At 38.7% G+C, this 20,345-nt stretch overlaps 1 protein-coding gene across 3 annotated transcripts; it reads right to left on the bottom strand.

The window, feature by feature from the left end:
• Positions 1–10,210: 10,210 nt before the first annotated feature.
• On the bottom strand, positions 10,211–14,732 carry LOC309698031 (uncharacterized protein). Of its 3 annotated transcripts, none has more exons than XM_082520303.1 (6): positions 14,702–14,732; positions 13,589–13,666; positions 12,890–12,931; positions 11,332–11,387; positions 10,855–11,237; positions 10,211–10,758 (listed from the first exon to the last, which is right to left on the bottom strand). In XM_082520303.1, exons 3-6 carry the CDS (start codon positions 12,913–12,915, stop codon positions 10,615–10,617), a joined length of 609 nt encoding a protein of 202 aa, XP_082376429.1. In that variant the 5' UTR covers positions 12,916–12,931; positions 13,589–13,666; positions 14,702–14,732; the 3' UTR covers positions 10,211–10,614. The 3 variants fall into 3 exon arrangements, with proteins under 3 accessions (XP_082376429.1, XP_082376430.1, XP_082376431.1); XM_082520304.1 differs by lacking the exon at positions 14,702–14,732 and adding an exon at positions 14,377–14,482; XM_082520305.1 differs by lacking the exon at positions 13,589–13,666 and having other exon boundaries at positions 14,702–14,712.
• Between the last annotated feature and the right edge of the window lie 5,613 nt (positions 14,733–20,345).

Here is a 20,345-nt window from a genome sequence, read left to right as displayed (position 1 = left end):
CATTTTCAAAGAATACGGATCACGTCCGATATATTTTTTAACTATCTGTTTATATCTCTCCCGAGAAACGGGGTCTAAAGTTGCACAATAGCTGCTCTCCTGACTCTCCACAGTGTCCTCCATGTTTACTTCCGCCCTCCACTCAAAAATCGCGCTGCCTCCGCACGTCATCAGAACCACGTGACCGCAACCCAACTATTAACACATAGTGAGTGAGAAAGGTGACTGGAAAGGAAAAACTTTCAGAAAAACCGAATCCAAACTGGAAGCTGGTTCCACAGAAGAGGGGCCTGAAAACTGAAAGCTCTCCCTCCCATTCTACTTTTAAATACTTTAGGAACAACAAGTAGGCCTGCAGAGCGAGAGCGAAGTGCTCTAATAGGGTGATATGGTACTACAAGGTCATTAAGATATGATGGGGCCTGATTATTTAAGACCTTGTATGTGAGGAGCAGGATTTTGAATTCAATTCTAGATTTAACAGGAAGCCAATGAAGGGAAGCCAAAACAGGAGAAATATGCTCTCTCTTTCTAGTCCCTGTCAGGACTCTTGCTGCAGCATTTTGGATTAGCTGAAGGCTTTTCAGTGAGTTTTTTGGACATCCTGATAATAATGAATTACAGTAGTCCAGCCTGGAAGTAATAAATACATGAACTAGTTTTTCAGCGTCACTCTGAGACAGGCTATTTGTAATTTTAGAGATGTTGCGCAAATGGAAGAACGCAGTCTTACATATTTGTTTAATATGTGCGTTGAAGGACATATCCTGGTCAAAAATGACTCCAAGGTTCCTCACAGCATTACTGGAGGCCAAGGTAATGCCATCCAGGGTAAGAATCTGGTTAGATACCATATTTCTAAGCTTTTCAGGGCCGAGTACAATAACCTCAGTTTGATCTGAATTAAGAAGCAGAAAGTTAGCGGCCATCCAGGTCTTTATGTCTTTAAGACATTCCTGCAGTTTAACTAATTGGTGTGTGTTATCTGGCTTCATGGACAGATAGAGCTGGGTGTCATCTGCATAGCAGTGAAAATGTATGCTATGTCTTCTAATGATGCTGCCTAAGGGAAGCATGTATAATGTAAACAGAATTGGTCCTAGCACTGAACCCTGTGGAACTCCATAATTAACCTCAGTGTGTGAAGAGGACTCTCCATTTACATGCACAAACTGGAGTCTATTAGATAGATATGATACAAACCACTGCAGTGCAGTACCTGTAATACCTACAGCATGTTCTAATCGCTCTAATAGGATATTATGGTCGACAGTATCGAACGCTGCACTGAGGTCTAGCAGGACAAGCACAGAGATGAGTCCACTGTCAGAGGCCATAAGAAGATCATTTGTAACCTTCACTAAAGCTGTTTCTGTGCTGTGATGAGCTCTGAAACCTGACTGAAACTCTTCAAATAAACCATTCCTCTGCAGATGATCTGTTAGCTGTTTGACAACTACTCTTTCAAGGATTTTTGATATGAAAGGAAGGTTGGAGATTGGCCTATAATTAGCTAAGACTGCTGGGTCTAGAGATGGCTTTTTGAGTAAAGGTTTAACTACAGCCAGCTTGAAGGCCTGTGGTACATAGCCGATTATTAGAGATAGGTTGATCGTATTTAAGATCGAAGAATTAATTAATGGCAGGACTTCTTTGAGCAGTTTTGTAGGAATGGGGTCTAAAAGACACGTTGATGGTTTGGAGGAAGTAATTATTGAAGATAACTCAGAAAGATCAATTAGAGAAAAAGAGTCTAACTTCACATCAATGGTACTAAGAGTAGCTGTAGATAATATTACATCTGTGGGATGATTATTGGTAATTTTTCCTCTAATGATAAAAATTTTATTTGTGAAGAAGTTCATGAAGTCATTACTAGTGTGTTGTCTTCGTATAGCTTTGAATAATTACACAGCATCCACTTGTGTTTCGCGAGCGTCTGCTCCAAACAAGGCAAGATGAATAATTTTTAAAGGTGAAATGTAGAGGTAAAATCACAAGTAGTCAAAAACGGCCAATTATACCCACTTTCAATTCAATTCAATTCAATTTCTTTATTGTCCCACAAGGGGAAATTAGTTTAGCGGCAGGAGGATAAGAACAAACAGAACAATACTATAAAACAATAATAACAATAATAATGATAGAAAATTCAAGGACAATTATTTGCCATTAAGGAGACAAGACGCAGTAGGGATAAAAGAGACCTGGAGTCTTTTAGTCCTCCTCGGAGGTACTCTAAAACGGCGGCCGGAAGGCAACAACTCAAACTCACTGTGAAGTGGATGGTTCACACAATTAATAATAGAATGAGCCTTTCTAAGCACATTTCTATTGTAAATGGCCAAAAGTCCATCTTGCCAGCGCCCTGAAATTTTGCTAGCAGTTTTTATCAGAAGTCCCAGCCGATTCTTATTCTTCACCGTCAGGTTACCAAACCAGGCAGCGATACAAAAAGAGATCACAGATTCGATAAAACTTCTATAAAACAAGGACAACATCTCAGATGAGACATTAAAAGATCTCATTTTCCTTAAAAAGAACAGTCTTTGTTGAACTTTTTTAGTAGTGGCATCAGCATGAGATTCAAAACACAGTTTATGGTCAAGTACCACACCTAGATATTTATAACTCTCAACGATCCCAATATCGGCAGTTTTAATGATAGTGGGTGATGAGCTATAAGAGGACTTCCTAAAATCAATAATCATGTCTTTAGTTTTTGACACGTTAAGTGAGAGGAAGGACTCATCACACCAATTCACAAAATCATCTACAACCTGTCCATGGCCTGACTCGTCCCCCGCTAGAAGACTGACGATCACTGTGTCGTCAGCAAACTTCAGGATGTGTCTGTTTGTGAAATTGCTGCGACACTCATTTGTGTACAGAATGAACAGAAGGGGAGAGAGGCAACAACCCTGGGGTGATCCAGTAGAGGAGGAGAGCACATCAGAAAAGACATGATTTACCCTCACACATTGTGACCTATTAGTCAGAAAGTCTGTCACCCAGCCGACCAGACTAGTGTCAAGCTTGAAATGATTGTAAAGCCTGTCAGCAAGTAAGAGGGGTTGAATTGTATTAAATGCAGATGAAAAGTCAGCAAATAATAATCTTGCATGGGTGTGGGGGGCCTCAAGATGCTTATACAAGAGATGCAGGAGTGTGACAGCAGCATCCTCCACACCTCTCCCTGCTCTATAGGCAAACTGGAAGGGGTCAAGATGGTGTTCAACCTGCATTAAAATCTCCTTCTTAATTATCTTCTCAAATGTCTTCATCACTAAAGAAGTCAGAGCCACAGGCCTAAAATCATTCAGTGCCTTAGGAGAACTGCCCTTAGCAACAGGAACAATGATCGCATGTTTCCAAATCTTAGGTACCGTCTGTAGCTCTAAAGAAAGTGAGAAGATATAGTGAAAAATCCCACTCAGCTGATCAGCACAAGTTCCATCAAAGTAAGTTTTCCTGACCATTACTGGATAATAGGTCATCACTGCACCAGATACATATTCATGCCATTTGCTAAGACAGGAGGCACCAATCACAATTTTCCCTGGGTTAGAGCCTTTGGTGGACATGGAGACTCCGTAGTACCTGGCTGAACTGTTATTGTTCTGAGAGATACAGATGGTGGATGAGACCAGAAGATTTGATTCCAAGCTGTTAACAAGATCTTGTAGACTGTTCTTTATTTGTTCTTCATTCTCAGGATTTTTCTGCCGGACGATCTGGAAATGGTTACAGATATTGATGTTACAATTCTTTTTCCAAATTTCCATAACTATTACTATCATATCAATACTTAGAATATGTTTTTTACCAGTTATCATGAAATGAAACTCTGTGACAGCCCTGTTGGATCATGACATGCTCACAAGTTTAAACTTTATGCTGAAATATTTTGCTGTGTCTAAGCTGATTTTAAAAAGAAACAAAGCAGTGGTATGAGTGCGTGAGAGAAAATGCACTGGATGGATTTGTGGGCAATGTAAATTCAGAAATTACACAGGGAACAGTATTGTACACATGGAGAGTCATGACACTAGCTGATGTCTCAGTTAGATCAAATTAAAGTCAGCTGGTTCAGTCCCACCTGCCTATTAAAAGGTTTCTTATTACCAGATTGTCACATAAGACCAGTGTTGGGACTAACGTGTTACAGTAACTACATTATTATTGTGGTAACGAGCACGGTAACTAGTTATTATGCCAAAATCAGGACCGCGTTAATCGTTACTAGGATTAAGATAGGGTCGTTATTCATTACTTTGTGTGGTGGCTATCGGCTATCCACAGATTCAGTAACATTAGCAAGTGGTGAAGGCCAGCAGGTGGGTGAGGAAAGGGGACGCAGGAGGAGCAGAGACCCGAGGCGGCCCCCGGTCCGAGTGCCAGGTGAACTGAACTTCAGGTAAGAAGTTATGACCTGCAGTCTATCTGGGTCAGATATAAACCAAGTTTAGGTGCAGTTTATTTTCGTTATGCTGACTTTTTCGTAATGGGTATTAGCTAGCATGACAGAGTTTCTATACAGCTGGGTGGGTGCTATGATGTTACTGATGTTGAACTTTATTTTGTTCATAAGGTTAATTATTAGAGTTTCCAACCGTCCCATAAAAAATGGAATCGTCTCGTATTCAGAGAAAATATTATGTGTTTCGTATTGAGGTGAAAAGGAACAGTTTGTCCCGGACTTCAGCTACAATGAAAAAAGACACAAAGCTGGAGTTATTCTGTGTCTTTGCTGCACAGCTGCCTCTTCTTCTCTCATTCTCTCCCCTCTCTCTCCTGTTTCTACTTCAATCATGAAACTGATCAATGATCAGCTGATCAGCTTTTCTCTCACCCACTTTGTGCCAGAAAGAGGAAACCAGCGGATGTCGCGCTAAACAACAGCAGCATGTTTAAGCTTGGTCAGCTGTTGTTAGAATTTATTTGATATTCATTCCTAGTATCAGCTGATGTTTGCTGGAGCCACAGCTGTAAAGCTGCTGGTCATGATGTCGGTTTGGTTATGTGGTGAGAGGGAAACATGAAGATGAAACCAGGAGATGTCCTTACTGAATCATCAGAGCTGAACAGGTGATGGAGAAACAGGTTTACCTTTTAGGTGACATGAATGAGTTGAAGGGAAGTTATGAACTGTTTCTGAGAGACAATTAATCCCAGGATCCTTTTCTAAGTAGCTGACAGCTGGTAACTGTACAGGGGCGGGTCTAGCAAAGTTTTGCCAGGGGGCCAGGTAGGGAATTAACAGGGAAAGGGGGGCACAAGGAAATACTTTTCTTTCTTATTCTCATTTAAAAGCTTTTAAAAAATAATTATCTGAATCTTACAACAAACGATTGATAGATTGATACATATATAACATGAAAACAGTGAGCATCGCTGTCACAACAGTGTTTGTTTTCATTCAAAGGCTTTATGATTTTTCCTATAATGGTGGGCCGGTCTCTAGTCAAAACGCCCGGGCTTATTTTTTTGTCCCAGTCCAGCCCTGTGTGCAGCTCATCTGCAGTCTGGTGTTACCTACATCTTCCTATTCGGAAGGCAGAATTTCCGAGTTCTGAGTACAATCAAAGCACCACGACTGCAGTTTTTGTGTTGGAAGTAAAAAGCGCACATGACGCTGTGATGTAGGCTAAAATCATGGCGGCGGTCAACGACGGTCGAGGCATGGGATTTCTCTCGTGGAAATATGCACATAATTTTTTCCTTTCTATTGGTAGAAAGGAAAAAATAATGTGGCCTTGTCTAACCCCCACAAAGACAAGGCCACATTCCTGTCCTGCCAGAAGAGAAGAGAAACTTCAGAGTCTTCATGCAGTTCAACCACACCTGTCATATTCCGTATGACAGGGGTCTCAAACTCCAGTCCTCAAGAGCCGGTGTCATGAAACTTTTCCATGTGTCCCTGGTGCAACACACCTGAATACAATTAGTAGGTCATTAGCAAGAGTATAGAATTTGACTGCATGCTGAGGTGGCAACCCCTAACCCCACTCAAGTAAATTTAAGTAAATGTATGTATTTGGGAACATATACTTCTAAAATAGTTTTATTGCACCATGTTCATTCACTCATGAGCTGCTGTAACATGAATGAAATGGCTGAATTGCCACCTCAGCATGCAGTCAAGTTCTTTAGTCTTGCTAATGACCTACTAGGTGTATTGCAACAGGGACACATGGAAAAGTTGCAGGACAGCGGCCCTCGAGGACTGGAGTTTGAGATCCCTGCTGTATGGTGTTCATGCAGTTTTCTACCCAACAGTTACAGCATGTCTGACTGCCTGTTCAGCATGTGCAAAAATATATGATGAGTTTAAGCATGTGATGACAAAGGCCTTCCATTATGGTGTTTGTCATCACATGTCACAGACATCTGGATGATCATTTGGAATAAACTAAAAACTAAAAACTTGTTACTTCATCTTTTATCTTTATTATTATTATTTTTCTTATTTTACATTTTACATTGTTAGGCATTAGGTTTATTTATAGTAGTTCTTTCCAACTTCGTTCCCTCTTCCATGTTACTGTGGCAGCTTCTCAGCATCTATTTGGGGTTGGAAGTGGAACAGAAAGTAAAGAAATCCAAAGTGCCATTAAAACCAGGAGATGTTCTTATATTTCAGAAGAAGGGATTAATTCAAAAGAAATGACCTCAATGCCATATTTTATTTAGGAACCCTGGAGAGCACTTTGCAAAATAACACATTCTTATAATTTCACCCTCAGATGAGCCAAGCTACGACTGTCAGGGAAGGTGATGTAGGTACAGAGCATATGAGAGTGGTTAAGTTAATGTCTCTTGTCTAGATGAAGGCACAAGAGGGATGGATGGCAAGGCGTAGAGATTCAGTATCTTCAGTCTTCAGTGGACACTCCATTTCTGGCACAAAACATCTGTAAAAGATGGTCGATTTAGGAGGTGACCCGACAACTTCAGCCTGTCAAACATAGTAATGGAGTAGTGTGTTAAAAACAAACCTAATTAAGCATGCAATCAGTACCCTAAGAATTATTATGGTAGTTAAACACAGTGACAGTCACATAACACTTCAAACAGAGGTGATCCAGTAATGCTGCACTAATGAATTAGACTAACTATTCACTTTAGCTAAAGTTATTAAGTTAGCTAAAGAGTTGGGATGCTGTGTAAGACATAAATAAAGCTAAAATACAAAGGTTTGGACACCGTTTTACATGTTTCCCTACTGTAGGGGTCTCTGCAAGCATACAGAGGGGGTACTCTGAGAGGGTACAAGATGACAACTTTAGAATTCTACTAGAAACAGTCGATCATATTTGTTGTCAAAGCTGAATTCAGGGCAAACTACGCTAAATTACCGTTTTTAGCTAACAGCTACAATAAGCATAACAGTTACTGTACGGCTATCATTTGTTAACATGACGCTTGTTCTTATACATGTAGTACATTTATTACCAACCTGAGAGTTTATCCGCTGGACATTCGACATGACGAATGACTTCTGAAGTCTTAATTCAGCTCAAGACGCTGTAGATTCCCGTCGGTAACACTTTCGGTCCGCTAGTAAAACGTAGTTCTATTAATCTGCGCTTGAACCGGAACCGGATGTAAGTTCCAAAAAACAGAATTTTGGAACTGAAATTGAATTGTAGACCTGAAACTGAATGGTGAGAAGTGAATCTGAAATTATTCGAGAGCTAAATTTTCAAAGGATAAAATGCAGTTTCAAAGCAAATCAATTCATTTTCAAAATATAAAATTCAATTTCAATTTAGTGATGATCATTTTCAAACCAATAAATTGAATTTCAAATTAGGATAATTCATATTCAGTTTTTAAAAGCATTTATTCAAGTTACAATTCAGATTCAATCTGAGCAATTCAAATTCAAATTTAACTTATTCAAATTCAGTTTCTAATGGCACAGATTTCTGCCCATATCACCTTCTGTTTGGCACTGAACCATAATGTACAGAAGGTGCTTTAGTTTTTCTTTGGATTTGATATTAATTTATACATGAAGTTTGAGTGAAAATGAATCATTACTGAATGAAAGTAGCAGTCATATTTTCTTACCATGTCAAGCACACAGGAGAACGGACTCCGCCTGGGCAGATGAGTGGAATAGAGTTCAAAAGGCCTTCGATAGTCTTGCCTTAAGTTTTGAAAGATCTCCGTATCAGGGATGATGTCTTCAGGAGAAACTGATGTTTGCATGATATTTCCCAGAAAGAAGATGCTGTGAAGCATCTGTTTGCACAAAAATATATCATTTTCCATGCTGTATAAAAATGGTGTGTTCAAAACACGCTGACAGTACCATTCATTATGTCCCCATCAGATAAAGTACCTCATCAATCAATGTTGTAGTGTCTTGTTGAATCGTGGTCTTCAGTTTCAGCATTTCCTCAATCATTATCAAACTGTTTTTCTTAAAATTATATGCTTCAGTGTCTTCACATTCTCTTTTAAAATGATGAACAACAGTTAATTTTTTTAGAGTTAAATAAAAAAGTATAATGCTCTGATAAACTTTTAAGACCAGTTAATAGATACCTGCTGTCTTCCATAGAAGTCTAAAGCAATACGGAAGAAAACAACACATTACCAAATTAAACATTTCAGTGATAACCCAAAAAGATATTGAAGATATTTGTTTTAAAAAATAAAATAAAATTGAAAACTGCATAAAAGCAGAAACTCACCATTGCAAGTGCACAGTAAATGAAACTGGAAATGTAGCTCTCCCACTTCAGTCAAACTATTCCTGCCTACATACTTTGACGTGACACGTCACATTACATAATTGCTCTGGGTGCATTCTTGTGCAACATGTGGCAGGATAAACAAATGAATGCACACACAAATGTGCCAGTTGCTAAGCAGAGGAATTACTTTTGTTTTGTGAATAGAGCTTGAATGAATTACCATTTAAGGGCTCTGATCTTGCACAACAGAAGATTTGCATTTCAATTAAAAATTGTAATGCAGTGACAAAGTTTTTAAATAAGTTGACTTCAGCATTTGCCCACTATGGCAGTCTGAAACAATGAAAAACTAGATGATGCAATTGCTGAAAAAATTGTGGTGGGATTGTCTGTTGATCGGTGTTTGGAGGTAAACAGAATGGTTATAAAAGCTGAAGGGATGTTACAGCACTAACGGCAGTGATAACTGCAAAAAGTTCAAAAAATGTAATTAAAGTCTTTCATCTTAGAAATAATGTATTGTGGCTCAGACAAGGAGGAGACAGAGGTGTCGTTTGGTCTTGCTTCCCGCGAGTTAGCCCGGGAGCACAGCCGTTTATTAGCATTCAACAGAAACACAACAACAACAACAAAAAGACGCTCTCTCCACCCAGAAACACACAGTCGCAGAGAGACAGCGTCACCTGTAACCATGGCAACATAACCTGCGGCCTGGAACAACAGAACATAGCTGTCCCACCCCAAACAACCCTGACCCACTACAGTATGCTGATAAACTCCTATAACACATTGATAGCTTATATTGTACAATTTACAACATGTGATGTATATTGGTCGTCCATTATAATAATGAGGGCCTTAAATTTGAAAATCTGACACATGAACAGTCCCTGCTGTTAATCAGCTGTTGTCTGGTGTCCATTAGTATGTGTGAGAGAGAGAGAGGCAAACAGAAGCTATTTTAAATTGTGGTTGTCAGCTTTAATACTTCACGCTATGATAAATAGGCTCCCAATTTTAGTATGACACAAACTGACTGAAAAAATATATATATATATTTTGTTTCCTACACTAAAATCAGTGTCAATACTCAAAATCACATGACAGTCAGGGACACTGACAAAGAAATAGATATGTTTTCAAATCAAAGATTTATCTTTCAGGTAAATGGTTGAATATGATTAAAGAACCACGCTTGAAATGAACAAATTTTCAGTTTAGCTAAACCACCATTAAGTGCATCCACCCGATTTAATTTTTTATTTATACAGAACCTTTCCAGTTGCTGCAGCTTGTTGTCTGATTTCTGTTATTTGCCTTAGAAAATGCAAATTAAACCCTCACAAAGGTTAAAACAACAAATATAACTTTTACAGTTGGGTATTAATTTTTTATGCAAAAACGGAATTATACTATGGAGTCCTCCATTCACCTAGGTCATCTTAGCACAAAGAGCAGAAGTCACCAAAACAGAACCTAGTGGTACACATTAAGTAAAACAAATGGAAAAGGACTTACACTTAAAAATGTATTTAATAATTACTGTAAATAACTGAAATTTCAACTGTAAATGACCATCAAAAAGAGTAAATATTTGTAATGGGTATGCTAAATTACTGCAAATTGACAAATGATAAATTGCCTTTATTTTTACACTGCTAATGTGTTGAAAATACACTATTTTACAGTAATGCGGCACATTATCTTTGAAAACAACCTAAAAAATTTGTAACATTATTTGCAATTAATCACCTTACAATTTGAGTGCTCTGGAATGCACACAGTCTTTGCAGACTAGGATCAGACATCCTATCAATATGCAATCAATTATATAACTCTAATCATTAATGAGTATATGTTTCTAAGCATAAATGACAATCCAACAATATAACTCTGACCACAACTTTTAAAAACTTTCAAACTTCTGCTTTCTGCTGTGTTTCAGATATTCCAGGATGCTGGATTTCCTTTCTGCCACCAGCTTCTTATACTCTTCGTCCAACCTCTTGCCCAAATCGCTCATGCTCGTGTCTGCCCGATTCTCCCTGGGCTACACACAACAGACAATAACATAATTTAGTGACAGTGTTTACAGATGATCATCTTTATTAACGAACAAGTCCAGTAAACAAATTTAACTTCTCACCATGTCTTTAAAGGCCTCTCCCCTGTAATAAACCGTGGAGCCTGGATACTCCATTCCCTCGTCACGTAACTGCTTCATGCTTGAAGCCACCAGATGCAGCTCCTCTTCATCATAGGCATATACCTGTTGGTCCTCACAGGTCATCAGAACGAGCTGCTCACATGGGAACGAGATGCCCTCGACCACACCAATAACCTGCATGGTTACAACCTTCGGAAGGTAGAATTTCCCCCAACCGTTCACCACAAGAAAATTATCTTTGTAAACGGTGTCCTCAAGCCTTGCTTTCCTCAATGTGGCACCAGCCGGCTTCTTTAAGGGGAAACGCTCACCTTTATTTGCAGATACAATCTGTGAAACACCTGCTGGGGAGTCATCCTCACCTGCAACATATGGCAACACATGCAGTTTCTTTAAGGATGGAAAATAATTATTTCAGCCTTCCTTTTACATGAGACAGAGATGATTGTACTGTACTTTTTTCTCTTTTGACAGGTGGGACATGAGACACAACAGGAAGGTTATGTTTCAACCTGAAATACAGAAGATATTATGATTGTTATAAAGTTTATAAGAACATTTTTCCTTTTACAATCCATTGTCATCCTGTCTCTCGTGCTCCTGTAGCCCAATCAGTCAGCCTCACTGTATGGAGCTTAATGCCAAATAATTACTGTTATGTCTATCCTCCTGAAGTCATAGCATCACAGTAATTTGTTTTGTATGTTCAGAAGCTTTGTGCTTGGGATATAAGTTGCCATTTCTGCACTGAACCATCTACAATCCTGAGTCCATACATCCTGTGAGTGTTTGGTTCAAGGGTTCAGTCTACAGTCAGAGTCGGGTCCTCATCTTCAGTCACAACAGTGGTTGTTACTGTCTGTCAATGTTTCTGAATTATTTAAGTATATTTCCTAGAAGTATTTGTTTCATTTCACTCCTGTGCATCTCTTCTCCCTCTGTGTGAAAGGCAGTCTTCAATAAGAGGTTAAGTCAGTGTACAGATGTGCTCCATATTCCTTGATTCAATCGGAAATTTCACTTTTCAGTTAATCCAGCTCATTACAGGTTATGTCCATGATGCTTGGATTTCATATCACACTCATGCCAATTTACAATCAACAATCAACTGGTGGGGGAGGCTGTTACATCTTGCAGGAGGTCTCCTCTCCAGGAATTCACTCTGCAGGAGGGGGAGATATTGCAATCCCCCCTGGCTTCTGCTCCGCGGCTGCTGAGCGACCCCTCATCTGGGACTCTCCTCAGCTCTTTCTGGGACAGTGGCGCGGCTGCCCCTCTGTTGGTCTTCCTTGGTCTCTTGTGTTCTGGGGGCCTCTGGATGTCTGGAGTTTTGATCTCCTCCATACCTGCTTCATGCCCTGGAGGACGGGGCTGTGGCTCCCCCACACCCTCTAGCAGATCATTGCATGAAGGAACCTTTTAAAAACAAGCGCGTCCATGCTCACAGGTGTACACACGGGTGATCACACCCACAAACTACACCCTTTTTGGCTCCTACCTCAAAGCACACTTTGCGCTGTCGATCTTACGTGCTGCACAATAATGTTTAATATTTAGTATTTACTGTTATATTCACATAGGTCATCGCGATGATGTTGTTTATTATATTGCTCTTTTTTTTTTGGCTTGTTTTCTCTTTTTTCTTTCTCAACAGGTGATCGAGGTGATTGATATATGTATTTTTTGTCAGACAATAATTCTGATGGCAAAAGAACCAAATGGGACAGGAAAAAAAAAAAATTTTTACAATCAACAATAATTATTTGTTACTTTCTTTTGTTTTGTTTAAACATCATAAACTCCAGTTTACTTGTGCTGCAGATCAAGTACCATAAGTACACATCTCTAATCCTCACTACATAAATAAATCCACAGGTCAGAAAAATTACATGACGATTAACACTATACTCATGACAAAACACAAAAACCTCACAGCTGGAAACATAAACAGAGCTGAAGTTTAATCTGACAAATCAGGTGTGTACAGCCTAAATATCAGAAAACTGCTTCTTACCTGTGACGCTTTACAGATGGAGCCATTCTGATTTTCTGTCACCTAAAAAATTAAATTACATCATTAAAAGCAGTGGTGGATAAATATTTGAAAACTTTATTGGTTCACTAAGACCACAGTGAAATAATATAACAAGCTTTTCTGCCTATTTATATCACTCAAAAAACTTTCAGCCAATCAAATAGAGTTACTTTTTCTGTTGTTTGCATCTATGTGGCTTTGCGTCTCCAATAGAAACACAATCACATACAAAAACAAACACACAAACAAACAAAAAAAGCAAACACTAAAATGTAAACCATCAAGACAACTGAGCTTAAAGTTGGGAACTGCAAATGGTCAACAGAACAACAAAGTAAAATAAATCCCAAATCAAGTCCCAAAATAATAGTTACATAGGCTGCAACAACGGAACCCATATTCCCATAAAACGTCCCTCCACCCCAGATGCTGAGGAACAGGAAATAGCAAGAACTGCTTTTCCAGTGATTTCCAAGATCTATACATGGTCCCGGATTTTTTTAAACTCATCACTGACTGCTCAGTTTGAGAGAGAAAATCATAATACATTATTGCTTGGTGACAGTGGGTATCCTGTAAGGATTTTTTTGTTTACACCATACTTCCACCTAATTACACCTGTGTGCACTTTGGGTCTGGTGGAGCGCATGTTTGCGGCAGAGATAAAACTGGACGCACCTGCAAGTGCCAGCAGCCGGTGCGGAAACCTGTGGCGAGGAGAAGTCGCAGGCTGACTGACGATGTGGACGCTTCTTACTATGAAGACAGAAATAACAGAGGGTGCACTAAACTAAACGGTCATGTTTTACTAGTTTTACATGGGTTTGCTTTCATATTAGAGCCAGTTTTTATTAAATCTTTTCTGCACAGTATTTTAAAAATATGCATTTATATATCATAAGTAAGTCAATATAAAATATATTTTAAAACATTTTAGTAAAATCTAAATTTAATAAATCTGAATCTTTTTTACATTTTTTGTTTGCCACCTGTACACATGATTTCTGTTGTGCATATTGTGAAATGTCAAATGAACTACAAGACCCAAAGTGTAGCTTCTGTTTTCTTGTTCAATCTCGCATGCGACCACGCTGAGTGTTTACAAAAGTAAAGAAAAAAACTCTAGCTCTGGATTTTCATAGAAGAGATGTATCCAACAGTTTTTACATGAGCAGCCAACACGAATTTGAAATAAAGGCATAATTAAATAAAACCCTTGCTCACTACTGTTTAACAAACAAGTAAAAGTTGCTGGTTACCACGGCCAAAGAATCATAGCTTTTGCTGCTTTGACCGATATAACGATATATTTCGCACAGTTATGCTCGAGAATGTGACGCAGAAGCTTTTTAACTGGCTGCCATGAGCTTATTTTACATTTATTTTGGTTTGACAGAAAGAAATCCAAAAGGGGGAAACAATATGAAGATATTGGACAAAATTACCAATTGTTTTTTTAAACATACCATAAAGAATCACAACCAAAGTCCCGCCTGTGCACTGCTCAGAAAAGACAACTTTAGTTCAGGTAAGTCCTGCTCTGTTTCATCAACATCATCAACAACATGGCTCAGCTCTCACCATGTGTCTCCCACTTTTCTTACAAATGTTAACATTTGTAAAAGTAAAAAATATGTGTTTGACCTCAATTGATATTCGCCACAAAGTTATAGAGGACACGAGCATCATTATTGTTGTTACAAATAGGTAATAGAAATCTGAAAGCAAAAATTTTGTGATCAAAATAATTATTTACTCAAGTTTATTAAATAAATAAAAGACAATAGTTACCACAACAGTAGAACTGTGGGCTTGGCAGTCATCTTGGAAAAGGATACCTAAGCCTGCTGTGCAGCTTTTATTCACTGCAGCCACTCCCAGTTAGACAACCTTCGTCAGTGTTTGTATATACAGAGCCAGTATAATAAATAAATATTTAGCACAATCAGTATAAAATCCTGAAAGCTACAAAACATGGGATGGTTCATTTACAAACACAAGTTTTACTCTTTTTTGTTGAAAAAATCAAATTGTTACACACTTAAATTTACAAAAAAAACCCAAAAATGTTAGAAATCTGTACTGTCATGAACAAAAATGTAAACCTGATTGAGGTCCAAAATATAATTGACTGTTTTGGACTACTTTTGATTTTACATTTGTATTTCACCTTCAAATAGTTTTATTTTAATATTTTCAGCTTGCCTTGCTTGGTATCATTCTTTTCAGCTCAACCTCATTACATAAAAACATAAAATCCTAGTAGTAGGGAAACTTTGTTACTGTAAAAACCACAGACATGTTTAGTAAATTATGCTCAACATGTAAATTGTAAATTCTGAAAACTTATGCACAAATTTTGTAAACAGACTTATATACAACTATATATCTAAAAATGCAGCCAATGTATCTAGCTTTGTTTGTTTGTTTGTTTGTACACCCATTTAAAAATACTATGATAACTAAAATGAGAGAACAATCTATTGTCAAAAGGGAGAAAGGTCGGGTGAGCCCAGGCCTCAGGAGGGTAGCCAAGCTAGTGTAACACACCCAAAGAAAGATTCTAGGTCTACCATGTTACACTAGTGTTCAAGAAAGTGAGAAGGACAACCCAACCATTGGAGTGATCTGGAGGTGAGTGACGGGCAGGAGGGCAGGTAGATGTGGGCTCCGTGAATGTTTCCAGAGAAGATAGCCATCGGAGCCTTTTCAGGTGAGCAGTCTGGAAAAACCATTGTTGAAGTGACGGCAGGTGAAATGAGTAATGGTCCTGAATTTCGTAGTGGAGAGCACTAGAGTAAAATTCAAGTGTGCACCAAGTTCGGACTGGGCCTCAAATTACTGATTTAATGTATGTATAAAAGAAAATACAGAATGTCTCATTGTTAATGTTGGATTCTGTTGGATTCTGGATTGTTAAGACCAGTGTAAGCTAGTCACCCAACTTAAACATGGAACGTCTACTTAAATAAATGTTGGCCTATTCTTTGATTTTAAAAAAAGGCAGAAAGAACAGACTGCTGGGTGAGTTAAACTTGCTCACATCAGCAGAGAGAGAACAGCCTTGCACTGTAAAAACATCTTGATAAAAAAATAAAACCGCTCTAAATGTTTAAGAGTTTTGCGTAGCCTTGTTTTGGCCATCACAACCTTCAGGGAGCTTTGAAGGAATGTCCTTTCATGGTTCCCTGAAGGTTACAGATTGTTGGGTTATGTGAATAAAACAGAGAACTTAGATGTATTAGGAGCAGCTGGTTGTTAGGGAGCCTCTGCTCATGTTAGGCAGACAGAGTGCTGAAGTGTTGCTGCCCTCTGCTGGACTGTGTGTTGTATTCAAAAGTCTAAAATTAAGATACCCATGTAATCCCTACGTACTATTAAAGTGCGTCAAGATTGAAAAATGCTACTCATGATGCTGAAACAGTTTCCTCCTGTGAAAAGAACAACTCAGTCTCCAGATGAGAATACGTTTGACTCTCTCTGATCATGCCCACTCTCACTTTCCATCAGGGTCTTTATTAAATCAGTCACCTCGATCACTAATCCACAACCACCAAGTATCCACCTGGTTATAAAAAAAACTATTTTGATTGTGGAGGGAAAGTTTATTATTCATGGCTTTCATGGATGAAAGGTTTTCTGTTTCCCTTGTTTCCCACATATTTTTTGCACAATTCCTCAGTGGTTATGACCGATGTATATTCTGTTCTTTCCTCAAGAGCGACTCTTTTTGCCAACTGATCTTCATCTGCACTGCCATGAACAAAAACATGCAAACATTGGAAGCCAAACAAAAACCACCTTATGAATAAACTGACCAAAACTATTTATCAAAATGAGGTCGGACATGAATGTAACTTCCTTTATTGTTGTCATTACTGTTGCTGAGTCACTGCATGTGTCCGAGTAGTCATGCTTATTGTTCTCCACCTAACACATCTCTGCTGTAAATACTGATATATTGTCAGAAATTCAGCATATGCCTTTTTAATTCATAAATAATTACCCCAAATTCCACGTTTCCATAAATCTATCAGTACTTCTCATTGTGATTGATTTCCATCTGTTATGTGTATCGCTACTGGCTTCTGGATCTGAGGGTAGCTGTTCAACAGACAGGAAGAGATTACAGTGCATTACAGTGAATAACAGTCATTTCATTTAGTTCGTTTAATTTGGTTGTTGTGGTTCTCAAGGGTTCCAAGCACTGATCTTGCATAAAGTTAGCTCGAAATATTTTACTTTGACCTTTTTATTTCATGCACCATTTCAAACCAAGCTTATAACATTAAAGAATCAAAAACAGATTAACAAAGTAAAACTAAGCCCCTCTACTCTTGAACAATATCGTTTTTTCCCCTCCCAAGTAGTGAGTGAGTTGCTGGTCTGTATAAAGCCATACATCCACTGTCGGTAATATTTTAGGTCTTTGCTTGTTATATCATCATGATTCACTCTGTTTACCCTGAATGCAACATCTGCCTCACACCAAACAACACTTTTCCTTCTAGTTTGCACTTCTTGATGTTCTTTTTTCTAAACATATTCTGACATTTTCAAGATTTCTGTAAGGGAACATATGAAACGGTTAAAAACTATGCTGGTCTTTCAACTACAAGGTTTCTTACAACAACATCAGCCAAGACAGGAGTGTTGCAAGGATCTTAAAACATTGAGGGTTTAGCCCAGCCCCGAATTCTTTTGGATTTTCACTTTATTATTTTTACAGAGAAAATAATCTAAAATGTCATACATTATGCCTTACCTCAAGGTTGAAGTCAGAAAAGGATACTAAAAGAAACAATCAGTGCAATTTGATTAGCTCTTGTTGGTTCCTATTTTTTATTTTAAACAGAAGGAGTCAAATGAAGACTTCCCTTTGTGCAAGTGAGCTTTGACATTTGTAACTTTGAATCTAAACACTATATAGTACTGATAGATTACTACTCAAAATTTATTTACATGGATGAACTGAAACACCACCGTAGTCGTAGTGTCATTGAACGACTGAAAGCCCAGTTTAGTAGACATGGCATCCCGTGGACAGATGATCCAAAGTACACTGCAGAAGAGTTCAAAAGCTTTTGTGAGAAATATGGTATCTCACATCAAACTTCATCACCTCACACGATTCACGCTAATGGAGATGCTCAGACGGTGAAGAAACTGTGGAACAAAACAGTAGACAATCATTTAGCGTTGCTGGATTACCGTACCACCCCCCCTCAAATCAGTTGCTTTGTCACCTGCTCATCCACTGATGTGCCTGCAGCTAAAAAGCTTCTTGTTCCAAAAGCATACTGACAAGGCCAACCAGCTGCTACTACTAAAAGTTAGCATACTGTGGGTGCATGAATCAAAGCTCTGTTTCTGCTAGGGCTACACCTCCCTTTATTTAGCTACATTTGCACCAATCCAGAGTCCAGTGGCTGACACCACAACAGATACATGTATACTTTGGAAGCGTCTCTGTGCGATCACAGCATATTTAATAGCCCAACAGCCCAACGACTGTAACTGGCAGTGAAAAGCACAACATGTTTGTAGTTCCAATGTTGATAAAACCTCAACGTGTCAAACTTAAAATGTGCAATCCTGCTTAGTGGGTTTAAAATGGACTTGTATGGTTTGGAGGTAATTTACTACAGGGATGTTCAGCCTGCAGCTGACCAGCCCTGATCGTATAAATACAGCAGACAAAGTGGAACAAGTATCCATGAGGGTGAAATGGTGGTTTTCCTGTCTGAAATCTAAAAAAGTATGACCATAAAGTTTTCAAAAGGAAGGTACTATCATCAGAATAATGATGAGAGTTCGAATCATTATTTAAGGAGTTGGAGCAGGTGGACAATCAGTCAATCAGTGCCACCTAAAGGCATGAACTGACAAGTAATTCACCACAGTATTTACATGATCATATCTTACCACAAGAGGTCAGTAAAGGGATTAAAAAAACAACAACAGTCAAATTAGTTCCCAGAGCTTAAAAATGTTTTGGAAACTTGTTGCCTCAAAAAACAAACAAACAAACAAACAAACAAAAAAACAGTACTGAGTACTCACTCTACATCCTGACTCAGGAGAGTGAGAATAGAACAAAAGATTAAAAAAGGAAAACAACACACAAACAAACAACTAGTCACCACTTAAGTTGTTAAGCTCCCCTATTTGAAACCACAACCTTTGGCTGTGTTATGTCTTTGTTGGAAATCTTCTGTTTAATCAAAAACATTTTTAATTCAGTGTCTTTTACTGTTGCATGTCATCCATACTCTGACGGATTTTGCCCCCTTTCAACAACTTTGTGAATAAAAATGTACAGGCACAAAGTCTGGTCAAAGTGTTCGTGCTTAACACGGTGCTGATCCTAACTCAGTAAGCTGTTGTGGAAATAACAAAAAAAAGTAAATAGTGCACAGCGTGCGGTGCCTTTTTGTTACCCACTGATCACCGGTTACAAGTTGACTTCTTAAATTAACCTGTTTTTATTAATATTTCAAACATCTTGTATCTGCTTTTGTCTCATCTCTCGTGCAGATTTCAGACAGGAGAATCACCATTTTACCCTCATTCTTGCTCCACTTCATTTGCTGTATTTGCTTTAAAAGCTTCGCCTCAGTGCCGTGACCCGGATTCGAACCGGGGTTGCTGTGGCCACAACGCAGAGTACAAACCACTATACGATCACGGCCGGTCAGCTACAGGCTGAACGTTCATGTAGTCGATCACCTCCAATCCACAGGAGTCAATTTTAAACCCACGAAGCAGGACTGTACATGTTAAGATTCACACGTTTAGGTCGTATCAACAATGGAACTACAAACATGTTGTGCTTTTCACTGCCAGTTACAGTCTGGATGTTGCGTTTTTTCTTATTCCACCATAAAAGCCTGGAATCTGCATGTAACAGCTGACCTGTACGATGTGCAGAAGAACACCAAAATGTATTTACAGTCAGACCACGAGACGTCCTAGTGTTAATGCAGATACTGTTACTGTGCCATGTGAGTAAATGAGTGCATCATTGACACAGATTTGAGGATCTATATGAAGAAGAAAAAGCACAATACAGACTGTAAGTGCAACAAAAAGTCCAGGTCCCTGTGTTCTGCAGGGCAGTTTCTGCTCTCTGTTCAGCAGCTTCTTCTTTGTGCAGATACTCCGGTCTGGAAAGTTGAGGAGATCTTTTGGAGAGAATCCTGCTGACAGAAGGGATTAGTGTACTCACCAGTGTCACCTGATCTCTGACATCACCACAAGGAGACCCCTGCATTGAGCATTTACACTGGTGTATGATAAATAAAGATGTGGACTTTTACACCAGAGATGTGTCTTTCAGTCCACCTGCTCCCACTGCTTATGAAACATATGTGTAATTTAAAAATGATTGAAACTGTAATCATTATTCTGATAGTACAAAGACAACAGACAGGGC

Source organism: Aulonocara stuartgranti (assembly GCF_965226115.1).
Source record: "Aulonocara stuartgranti genome assembly, chromosome: 22".
Taxonomy (NCBI): Eukaryota; Metazoa; Chordata; class Actinopteri; order Cichliformes; family Cichlidae; genus Aulonocara; species Aulonocara stuartgranti.
The sequence above is the reverse complement of the archived record's forward strand: the minus strand, read 5'-3'. Positions and strand labels throughout refer to the sequence as shown.